The sequence below is a fragment of the Macrobrachium nipponense genome, chromosome 3 (genome assembly GCF_015104395.2).
Source record: "Macrobrachium nipponense isolate FS-2020 chromosome 3, ASM1510439v2, whole genome shotgun sequence".
In the NCBI taxonomy this organism is placed as follows: domain Eukaryota; kingdom Metazoa; phylum Arthropoda; class Malacostraca; order Decapoda; family Palaemonidae; genus Macrobrachium; species Macrobrachium nipponense.
The window spans coordinates 27,693,868-27,705,873 of NC_087202.1; the positions used below are offsets into that span (position 1 = coordinate 27,693,868).

The 12,006-nt window shown below is 43.1% G+C and overlaps 1 protein-coding gene across 8 annotated transcripts in view; it reads left to right on the plus strand.

Moving 5' to 3' along the window:
* The window catches only part of LOC135221671 (longitudinals lacking protein, isoforms H/M/V-like), a 196,436-nt gene that overhangs the window by 131,694 nt on the left and 52,736 nt on the right, over window positions 1-12,006 (plus strand). For all 8 annotated transcript variants that reach the window (XM_064259387.1, XM_064259388.1, XM_064259386.1 and 5 more), the window contains one exon: window positions 7,563-7,925. In XM_064259387.1, the coding sequence (XP_064115457.1) occupies window positions 7,563-7,925 (363 nt within the window). The remainder of the gene's footprint in view (window positions 1-7,562; window positions 7,926-12,006) is intronic.

Genomic DNA, 12,006 nt, shown 5'->3' on the forward strand with positions numbered 1-12,006 from the left:
TATTCCTGCCCTGTATCTGATTACTGGCACTGCCCATGTGTTTATGGCTTTTATCATATTTCCGGCGTTGATGATTTTGATTTGAGTATCGCCTTGAGTCTCTCATATTATTTTTTTCTTTCCTGATCGTGTCCTTCATCTCTTGGTGTTTTATATCCCCTCCTTCCCAGGTATTTGTATCGAGTCTCATCTATGTGTTTGATGTTGCTCCCATCTGGTAGCTTTATCCCTTCAGTTCTCGTTACTTTGCCTTTTTGTATGTTGACTAAGGTGCATTTTTCTATTCCAAACTCCATCCTGATTGTCCCATAGATACAATCCTTACAGTCTGGATTAGGGTATCTATTTCCTTGATGCTCTTACCATACAGCTTGATGTCGTCCATGAACATCAGATGGTTGATTCTGTGCCTCTTTTCTGACTTGTACCCAGCATCCATCTTCTGTAGTACTTTTGTCATGGGAATCATGGCTACTAGATGAGTAAGGGGGACAGTGAGTCGCCCTGGAAGATCCCTCTCCTGATATTAAACTTGCTAGTCTTATTCCAGAGCTTGTAAGTATTGTATTTCAGTTGCACATTTTATTTTTGAGGAAGCTGATGGTGTTTTCCTCTGCCCCATATATTTTCAGGCATTCTATTAGCCATGTGTGTGGTATCATGTCGAAGGCTTTCTTATAGTCTATCCATGCCATGCTTAGGTTGGTTTTCCTTCTTCTTAACTGTTCTTCATTACCATTTTATCTATCAGGAGCTGGTCTTTTGTGCCCCTACACTTCCTTCTGCAGCCTTTCTGTTGGTGGGGGATGGTGTTTGTCTCCTCTAGGTAGTTGTATAGCCTTTCACTGATGATACTTGTTAGTAACTTCCACATTATGGTAGGCAGGTGATAGGCCTGTAGTTACTGGCTGGTATATTTCCCTTACTCTGCCTTTTTGTACTAAGGATTCTTCCTGTGGTCATCCATTTGGGTACATGGTGATTTGAGATACAATGCTGGAGTTGTTCTGCATTCATGGGTGTAGGGCCTTGAAGTTTTTGAGCCAGTATCCATGGATTCATCGGGACCTGGGGCTTTCCAGTTTGGCATTTTCTTATTATTATTATTATTATTATTATTATTATTATTAATTATTATTATTATTTATACTATTATTAACAACAGAAAATATCAACAAACATTTTACATACTAGTACCATAAAAATTCTTTCATCTCAGTAAAAGAGAGAGAGAGAGAGAGAGAGTGTGTGTGTGTGTGTGTGTGTTTGTGTGTGTTTATCTATCTGTTCTCTAAGAAATACTTATAATGCTTTCAGCAAAACAGAGGGAGGGAGTTACCACTATGGTATACATATCTTATGTGGCAAGAGAGAGAGAGAGAGAGAGAGAGAGAGAAGTTGTCCTTAATTAAAAGAGTGAAATGGATAGATTATTGTATTTCTTTAAAATACCATCACATAATGTGAATTTTGTAATTACAGGTATATTAATATTATTGTTATATTATTATTATTGTTATATTATTATTATTATTATTATTATTATTATTATTATTATTATTATTATCATTATTATTATTATTTGAAAGTATTAAAAACATATAGTACATGTACTACAAAAATTCACGAGTCTCAGTAAATGAGGAGAGAGAGAAATTGCATGAACACTTGGTGGCAACAACACAACAGCTCCTCCCCCTCCTTCCCATTACTTGATATATTTAACAGCTTTAGTACCTGGAGTTAGAGAGAGAAGACTGGGATTTCCCTCATTCTTACATAATTTTTCAAATTTATAAACTAAAACCTTACAAATTCACATTAGTATTTTCTTTAATGAATTGTTATTATTGCTGTATACATTAATATAAAACATACATCTCTATAGGGGAGAGAGAGAGAGAGAGAGAGAGAGAGAGAGAGAGAGAGAGAGAGAGAGAGATTGTTCTAGAACATTGTTTCGCCACTCTCTGTGACATAGAAGTCCCTTGACATGATCCAGGTTAGCAGGGTCAGTATTCTTGGCTGGTGAGTTACCCAAATGTCCAAGACCCAAATACCTCTTCATTCCTCGCGAGAACTACCGTTTACAAAACAACTTCATATGCGCTGACAAATGTTCATCTCATCCTAAGTTTTCTTGTACACACCAACACTGTCAGACAATCCATCAGGTATCATATGACATACATTACAATGCTCCATATATTATCTACTAATTATTTTATAGGAGCTGTCAACACATGGCATAAGCACCATCCTTCCCTGTGCTGCTATCATCACAGGTTGATGACTGCCTACTGTCTACCCCTCATGCTGGTTTTTCTAACAGAACAGATAGGAATGCCTATTCTCCTTACCTGTTCTCTTGACCCTTGGTTGTTCTAAGAGGTGCAAGGCAGACAGAGAGAATTCTGATAATTTTGTCTCTTTTTGGAATTTGGCTACAAGGTTTTACATTTCGTTGGGAGTTTCGCGCCCCAGGAAGGCTTCAAGGGTCTTCTTTGAAGTACAAACACCTTGGATTTTCATTTAGCAGAGATCTTTGTTCATTGGCGCAGTGATCTTGGGGATAGGACTGCAGCATCCCCTTTGAATAATTTTCACTGCTCCATGGCCTTGGTCTTCCAGGAGAGAAAAGGGGTTTTGAAAGGGTGCTGCATTCCTTGCTTGGGAGGGCAGTCTTGACCTGATAAATACCTTTTCTCCGGACATGTTCTTGACCAGACAAATACCTTTTCTCTGGACAAACAGTTCATTCATGTCGAAAAGCACAATCAATCTCTCTTCCCCTCCGCTGACTCGACAGAAGTGATTCTTTTTACCTCAGAGGGGTCCTGTGCGGACTGCAGGTTTTTCTGTCTGCTTCACCTGGACTCTGGTCTCACGCTGTTTCCCCTTGCCTTGTTGTCAAGCAACGAGACAGCGAGCCTGGAGAACATCACTATGGTATCCCCCTTCCAGGCAGTCTCCCATGAGGTCTGTGATCCTTCGCTCCTTTAAGGCTTTGTCTCCTCGGATGCAGTCATTCCTGGAGAGGACTCTGCCTTCTTGAGACCGGGGGGGGTGTAATTTTGTTCCTACCCAACAACAGACAGGAATCTGTGGTCAATTCTGGTGCTAAGAAAAGGGCCATTGTCTTAATTCGGATCTCCGGTTTTGTAAGTCCTGATCTCGTCTCGACCCTTAGGAATGAACCTTTATTTGGTTCTGCTTCTCTCTTTCAGAAAGTGGTAGATACCACGGAAGTCAAGGAACATGCCATTGTCCTTCTGGCAATGGCCAAGACCCTTGGGTCTTTGTATCTGCTTGGGTTGGGCCAGCTCTTCCTCGGCTGCTAAGAAGTCTGTCATCGAAGGATGATCGCGTGAACACCTGGCCTTCTTTCTCTTCTGAGAAAGTGCACATACCTGTGTCGCTTTCAACCTTCCTTCCAATCGAGAAAAGGGCAGAAGGAAGGAGATAAGAAAGAATGCTTGTAACAGGAGCTTTGATGGAGGGTTGTTTGTCGAGTTTCTGAACTTGATAATAACAAAGCCAAGACCCAGTAGTAGGTATCATTCAAGAGAAGTACTTGCTTTCTTCTGGGTCTCAGCATCTTCCATCAAACTTGCACTATGTCTCCTCTAACAGCCAGTTTGGCTAGAGCTAGTCATCTTCGGTGTCCTGTTGTTGCTGTAGAAGCCTCCCCTTGGGGCAGCTTCGCCTTTGCTCTCTTCATTAGAAAATGAAGGTCTGCTTCCTGTCCTTAATACTTTTTCTTTTTTGAATGATGAGGAAGGATTTAGGCTGGTACTTGTTCAACAGGAGCCTGTGAATATGCCCTGCATATTCTCCTTGAGACATGATTTCTGTTATGAGATGCACCGACCGAGTAATAGGCACATACCTGTAGGACGGTTGTCTTTAAGATGTGCAACCGAGACGATAAATATACCATCTTATCAACATCCTGGATCTCAGGCCAGCCTTTCAGGCCTTCTAAAAGTTTCAGGTTTTTGAGATGCCCATTGGTGTTGTTGAGCAACAACAACACAGTAGTGGCATTGATCACCAAACGAGAGTCTCATATTCCTCCTGTTTCGATTGACATTGCAGGTGCTTGAGTGTAACTGTAGTGTACGCGATAGTTCTATCAGCCAAACACATTTCCAGATGGAATGTATTGGCAGGCAAGCTCAGCCTCTGGTTTCAAGTGATTGGGGCAGAGTGTTTCCTTCACTCAATCTTTCATGGAGAGATTGGTCATCTGGAAGACTTCCTATCATCTTTCTGTTTACTGCCAGGTACAACAGAAGTCTGTAGGTCTTTTGCTCCATCACACCTGACCCATGGGACAAACTCAACATTTTCGTCTTCTCTCCATATTTATCTAATTTCCAAGGTGTTCAACAAATGTTCATCCCGAATTGAGGATGGATGCTGGAAGACTTTGCCTTTCACCCAACCAGCTAGCTCTGCATCTAAGGCACCGAGAAGAGTTCCTTCCTGACCGAACCTTCAGTGTCAGTGACATGGGAGCAGTTCCTTAGGCAGTACAATCCCTGTGACTTCACGACTAAAGACTATCCAGCTTACCTTGCAAGCATAGGCTTGCTCATTGAGCAGCAACAGAAATAGCTGGATAATCTTTCAGTCCCCTGTAGCATTCCATGGATTGGAGTCATCTTTGCTGGTTGGTGTTGTTGACGGGACTTTTTTTCTCTGGTCAGAGCCGCTCTTCAGCAAATCACAAACTTCCACCGAGAGTTGCTTCTCTCTGATTCAGTTGTGAAAGACGTAGGTCCACATTTGGCTTAGTCTTTTATCTGAAAGTAGCCTTGTTTCTCCTCAGTCGAGATTTAGCTCCTGATGAGAACTTTATGCTGTCTTGCCATCTGAGGTCCCTGGACAGCTTTTGACTCTCGTTAAGGGTTCTTGTCTCATGCTCAGCACACGCCCTTGTGAGAATCACCAGACAGAGCCTTGTCTCTCAAGAAGTCCTCTCATCTCGCTCCGGCCTTGGTGAAGGGGGTAGATGATCTTCATGGACCTTCTTTGATGTGAGCCCTAATGACTTGACTCCGTCTCAGATGTCATAGCGAACTCCAAATCCGCCAGCTTTTGTTTCCAGTTTCGAGTCCTTCATAATCCCTTACTCCTTGGCCTTTGTATTCCATGATCCAGATCCATCATTACTTTGTCATGTTAGGGTGCTGCTGTGCGTTCTGAAAAAGACTCTACATCCGTAACATGGATGTCAATGACTTTTCATTAGTGCTAACTCGCCCGAGGAAGACGTGTCTAAGGACACGCCTTTGTCCTGGCTTTGTGAGACATTTTGGAGGATGTACTCTGCAGCTAGCAACAACATCATCACCTGTACACTCCACCGGAGAGCTTACAAAATCTGTGGCTTAGTCCATCCCTTGCACTCTGGAGGACACATTTATGTCTTTTTACCTTCGAGCCTTACCCACAAGTCCTTGGAACCTTCTTCTCTGGTCACATGGTGGTTGCTCAACAAGTTGTGTTTTCTTACCCAACTCCTTTAACAGGACAGGTAGCATCTCGCCTAATTATGGTTCTGGAAGTGAGAGGGATTTTGAGAGTACTGGCCTCTCCTCCTCCTCATCCTTCCTTTCTCCCCCTTCTTGTCCTTTGGGTGGAGAATAGGACTCGAACCTACACTTGCTCGAGTGCCTGTTCTTTTTCTTTCTAGTCAGAAGTGATCGTTTTTCTTCCTCTAGCAAGGGGAGGAAGGAGAGACTGGCAATAAGACAAACCTTTTCAGGTCATTGCCCTACTGCCTCCAACTTTTAAGATTCTTCCTAGCCTTTATACGTATGAGTTAGGATTCCTCACTCATTCGAAAAGGTCCAAAAGTCTGACTTTTGATATCGGTTCCTATACTCTGGTCAATATGTCAGAGACAGGGTACTCCTCCACGCTCTTTTGATCAGGAGTAGTAGTCAAAGTGTGGAGAACTCCAGTCAATTCAAACAGACTCACTCAGATTCCTCCCTCCAACCAGTGAGACTTCTTAATGTAATGGACTGATGGTTTGTATATTGTGTGTGAACAAATGACAGTTTTTAAAGTAAATTGTATTCTTCTTAACTATGCAAACCTGAGGTTCTTTACATTACACTAATGCCTGCCTTATGCCACCCCTCAATCTGAAACCTGGGCTGTAAGACAAACTGGAATTATTACATCTGGGCAGGTAGGTATTCCTGCCTACCAGACAGTGGTTACTGCCTAACTACTGTGTTCAAGAGTTTAACAGCCGTTTTCCAGCTTCTCCAATAGTATTCCTAATGTTAGGGACCCTCGGGTTTGTTATAAGATGGGAAAATAAAATCTACTTAAAAAGATTGTCATATTTAAATGTTTGTCAGCTTACAAAAGTATCTTATACAATAGTTTTCATTTAGATACCATGGTATTTAGTGTTACATATTGTGGTACATGTCACTTTCCATTCATAATCCGTGTTACTATTTTGGTTATTGTCTATATAAAAAGCTTAAATTAAAATAAATGCAGCTGACTAACCTCGTGTTACCTGATTAATGTCAAGTACTAAACTTAATGTAGTACTGACACATTCCTAAACACCTAAAGAACTATGAATAAAACACTTATAGCAATGCTGGCTGCTGCACAAGTAATGTTATTTATGTAGAATACAATTAAAACAAAAAGCCAGCCACTCTGGAGACCAACTCCAGTAAAAGTTAATTATACTTGGAAGGCACAGAATGCAAAAATTGACTAAAAAAATAATTGAGGTGAAAAGGATAAATTTTTTTTAAAAATAAGCAATATCAATAAATAAGGATTGAGGGAGTGGTCAAAATTCTGCTCAGTTGATTAGAGGACTGAGGCTTGAAAGTTTCCTGTACAGTGTGCTACTACTATTTTTTTCTGTTAGACAAGACTAATGTTTGGGACATTCAATAGCCATAATGTTAGCTAACAATGAGTTGAATTTTTTGTGAACTAATACAGGTTGAAAGCTGTAACCATCATTGTATTTGCACCACCACCTGTAAAAATACAAGCAACTAATTAAAATCTTAATTAGCCAAAGAAATATGTTAACTAAAAGTTTGACCAGTCAGCAGGGGCTTTCTAGCATCTCTCTGTAATAAATTTTATGCCAATGTAAAAATGGCTACTACATATTTGTGTGGACTTTGATTTGGGGTCAGTGTGAAAATGTGTATGACATATTACAAGATGACAAGTACTATGTATTAATTTTTTCAGTGAGTAGTAAAGGGAGAAACCTAGAATTATTTTGTGTATTCTGAAAGTGGTAGGAAGGAAAAGGGCTCTTTAATTAAATGTTCCACACTGAGTTTATGGCAAGGTATCTTTACACTTTTAACGAAGAGATTTGTGTCTTCAATTATTTTATTGAATAAATATAAAAATTAGGTGTTATTGGGTTAGATGCATAATATGCACAACAATTTTGAAACAGAAATGTACAGAAATATTGTCTGTTTATGACTTGGAAAGTGCAGGTTTTGTTAAATGATATAAATGACATTTGTAAAATGTTTATATTTTAGGCAGTTCAAAGCAAAAAGATGGTGATCAGAGGAAGAAAAAGAAGATGAAAAGGAGAATACAGATAGCTACCACTCCAGAGGGAACTCTTGTAAAAAAGATCAAATTAGAACCTGAAGAAGAGTCAATTGAGTTAAGGATAGGTGAGGAACTAGCTGAAGATGAAGCTCCCAGAAGCATAACCCCACGTGAAAAAAAAGAACCTTCAATTTCAACTAGTGGTTGGAAAAAACATTTCGATATTACAACTGTCACAGTTAAAAAACAGAAGCGTACTGCTGGTGCATCAAGTTCAGATTCCAAGAAGGACTGTTATAGCAACATTGCTATTAAGAAGGAACCTCAGGATGACTCAAATGCCACAGGTATGCAGTTTCTCTGTCTGTACTACTACTATAAATATTCCTTATTTTCAGAAAATTCAGCACTCCTGTGTTGTTTTATTCTCTATATAATCACTAATTTCAGTCGTATTGTCACATCTTAACTCATTAAAAGACAGATTATATCATGTTTGTTAATAATTCTTCTCTTATTTAAGTGTGTTTTTTAATAATCCTTCCTTTATTTTATGCACTTAACTTATTCACTGTATTCCCCTAAACACTGATAGTTTGAAAGAGCAGACATTAATTGCCATATGTATGCTTAATGGTGAGGACTTGTGACTTGCATGGAGAGCACTCAACATGATAACTGTTGCACAGGTTTGAGGAATTGTGTTGTGCGCTATTGTTGCAAAGCAAACCATTTACACCTGACTGGTTAGCAATAACACACACACACCTCCATGGATCCTATATGTGTCTGTCTTGTTGACATAAGCTCTAATTTCTAATTTAGTATATCATAATTTATCCCACCATCCCTGTTAACAAAAGTAATGATTTTTAAATGAAATTCATTGCCTTTTCTTATGTGATCATTGTGTCTTGTAGTGATGTCTGTGCTGCCTTGTTCCTCCATATGAATACTTTATAAAGAAAATGTATCATTAGTAAAATTTATATTTGTTCATACGCGAACAAACCTTCGATCTCAACAAAGGATCATTTTTAGCGTCTAGCTGGATCCAATTAAAAAACAGATGAATGCAAGGAATCTTGTGATATCTGGCAACGCATGCATAGATCGGGTGAACAGTGGTCACGCTCACCTACGCCACAGCGTCAGTCTTTTCTTTAACTGCCTGGGTGAGAGTTGTATTTAACCTCTCTTGCCCTTTACCCAGTTCATTGCCCGTTTCGCTTGTGTTTAGTGTGTGTGTGTGTGTTTGGCTGATATTATGGCCTCTTCTGCTCCTTCTCGGCCTCATCAACGTGTGTGCCCCGGAATTCCAGGTTTTCCGTGTTCTTGTTTTTTGGCTTTGGCAGCAACTGATCCCCACATCACGTGTAGCAGATGCCGTTCTAATTTATGTACTATAACGAATCCTTGCATGGAATGCCGGACATGGCCTAAAGAGCAATGGAAGTCGTTTTATAGCAAGAGAGAGCATCATAGGGTTTCGACTCTTCCTTCATGGGAAGGTTTTTCGCCTCTTCCCGATGCTTCGTCTCCTGCAGTATTCACCCCCCATAGTAGCGTTGTTCCTGTGTCTCCTTCCTTTTCTTCCATTGATTCGTCGCTGGAAGTATGATGTTTGTAATGTCGCTCCTTCTTATTCGGGAGTTAATTTGATTCCCGGGAAGGGGGAGGGTTTTTCATCATTCTCATTTATTCCAGAGTCAGAGGCGTCCAAGATGGTGGCTGTTTGGAAGACGCTCGGGCAAAGGGGTCCCCCATCCTTGGAGGGGTTGCTAGTGCACTTTATGGAGGCTCGCTACCCCACTCCTCAGGCTGGCCAGGTCATTCCCCCTCCTCCCGGCCTCGTATTTGTGGGTAGCCGAGGTCAGCCATCTTGTATTGCTCTGCCAGTGACTGCTGCTGCTTCTTCGAGTCGGAGGGAAGCCATAGCATCACCCCCTTTGATGACATCACAGGATCCGTCTTTGTGTATTCCTCTGCCAGTGGCGTCTGCTTCCCGTTCGGACCGAGGGGAAGCCGTAACGTCATCACCACTTGTGATGTCACTCCCAGTCGTCTCCTCTGCACTGCCTCTCTCAGCCATGATGTCATCCCTGATGCCCAGTTCGCTACATCTCCCTTCCATGTCATCGGAGCCTTCCATTGCAGATCAGTCGGAGGTTATATGCCAAGCAGTACTTCAGAGGTTGGACTGTTTTGGATGAAAAGTTGCCTGCCTTGTCGGTTGGGAGGACTGGTAGGAAACGTTTTGCTTCGTCCCCGCCTCCTGCGAAGAGATTGCATATAAGAACCAGTGCTGTCTTCCTCTCTCCCCCCTCTTACGCCACATCAGCGTATCAAGTGTTGGCAGCGTATCAAGTGTTGGAAGGCTAAGGACTTTGCCCTTTCTTCGCCTACAAGGGAGGAACAATGCGGACGTGTTCTCGAGAGTGTTGGTGTTTCAGAAAGTGTTAGTGTTCCTTCCCTTGTGCAATCTGCAGTGGCTGCTTCGTCCTTTGCTTCGAATTGTGGGTGTGTTACAACCTCCCCCGTCCGTGCACATCGCGAGCGTGTTGTAACCTCCCCCGTCCATGCACATCGCGAGCGTGTTGCAACCTCCCCCGTCCATGCACATCGCGAGCGTGTTGCAACCTCCCCTGTCCGTGCACATGATGCAAGTGCTCCTTCTTCTCCAAGGCCTATTCGTCGCTGTAAGGATCTCAAGGAGCCTGTCAAGAGGTTGAAGGTAGTGAGCGCGCAATTGGTACAGCAGGAGTGTTTGCCTTCCCCTCTCACTTGTGCTTCCAAGAGTTTGACTCTGGGGATTCTCCTTCGATCTCAAGTGTTCAGGATTCCTCTCCAACTCACATTCGTACGTCTGCCACACCCGTGACCATTCACGGACATGTTAATGAGTCATCTGTTGGAGGAGTACGTAGTGATGATCCTAGTGTTATAGTGGGTTTATCTTGGGAGCCGACACGTGGACCTAGCCTAGACAGGTTAGTTTGGGTTTCAGGCTGTTTGGCTGCTGATCCTTCCATTAATTATAGTGGGGAAGGTGCCTTAGAGGAGCCTACGCATCCTTCTCGTCGTCGGTCTCCGTTGCCAGAGCAGGAGGAGGGAGACACGCAAGAGTTTTTGTCTTCTTTTTCGGAAGTTGTTGATCTAATTCGTGGGTTCAGCAATTTGGAAAGTAGGATTAAAGGCTCGGTCATCTTACACTCCTTTCTTGGAAGCCTTAGTGGGAGCTACACAGGATCCCAAATCATCTCTTCAGCTTCCTTTGTCGGGGTACGTTCAGTCGGTCTTGCATAAGGTTAACATCTCTGTTTCAGACCGGGACGGTTCGCTTTGCTCTAGGGGCTCTGCCAAGCTACTACCCCCGCCTCTCACGTCATTCGCCTGAAGACGGGATTGACTTTGGAAGTTTTTTTTTTTGGGAGTGGGTGAGACGGTGGCGGTGGCTCCAGTCCTTATCTCCGCAAGATGCCTCAGCATTGAAATCTACGGCAGCCTCCATGTTGCAGACGGTTTCTTGGCTGGACTTCTGGTCTGTGGTCATTGCCAAGATAGCTTCTGACAGGTCACCGGAAGGGTTGGTGAGTGCATCCTCGCTTGCCAGTCTGTTGCAGTCCAGGGCCAAGGCGTTTTCATATATGGCTCACCCCAGTGTTAATTTATGAGCTAACCTTCTTGTGATTGGAAGAGACGCGGCTTTGTCTAGGATGGAGAGATCAGTTGACACGGAGTCCGTGCTGGCATTGAGGAACGGAGATCTGTTGGATTCCCAATATTTGTTTCCTTGGACAGAGCTTGAGAATGCAATAGACCAGCGCTGGGCTGACACCAAAGACAGACTGGTGCACCAGACCGTGTCTAAGTCGGAGTCTCATCCTCGGAGACGTCCGGCTTCTCCTCCTCCCCCTGTCCAGCAGTAGTCAAGGAGATTGTCGCCTGGTAGGCCGTTGAGGAATTCGAGTTTGGCAGGGCTTTCCCGTTCGATTCAGCCTAGGTCAGAGGATCAACGCCCCTTTCGCTCTCGTTCCTTTAAGCCCAGAAGGGCCCAAGGGCCAGAGGTAAAGGGGGCTGTCAGTAGGTTAGGCGCCTCTCCCTCTCCTGTGCCACAGGTGGGGGGTTACCTGGCGGGCCATTGGGCCAAGTGGCAGAGTTATGGGGGCAGAGAAGTGGGTGGTAGATGTCCTTCGGGTGGGGTACCTACTACCATTCAACTTCTCTCCTCCTCTGTTGGACAAGCCGCAGCTCAGGAAGGCATATCCTCCAGATTCTCTAAAGTTCTTGGCTCTTTGGGAGGAAGTGCAGAAATTGCCGGACAAGGATGCAATAGAGGAAGTGGTGCGTCCGTCTCCGGGGTTTTACAGTCACATCTCTTGGTGCCTAGGCGACTTCATGCTGTTGATAGACTTAAGGGACGCAAAC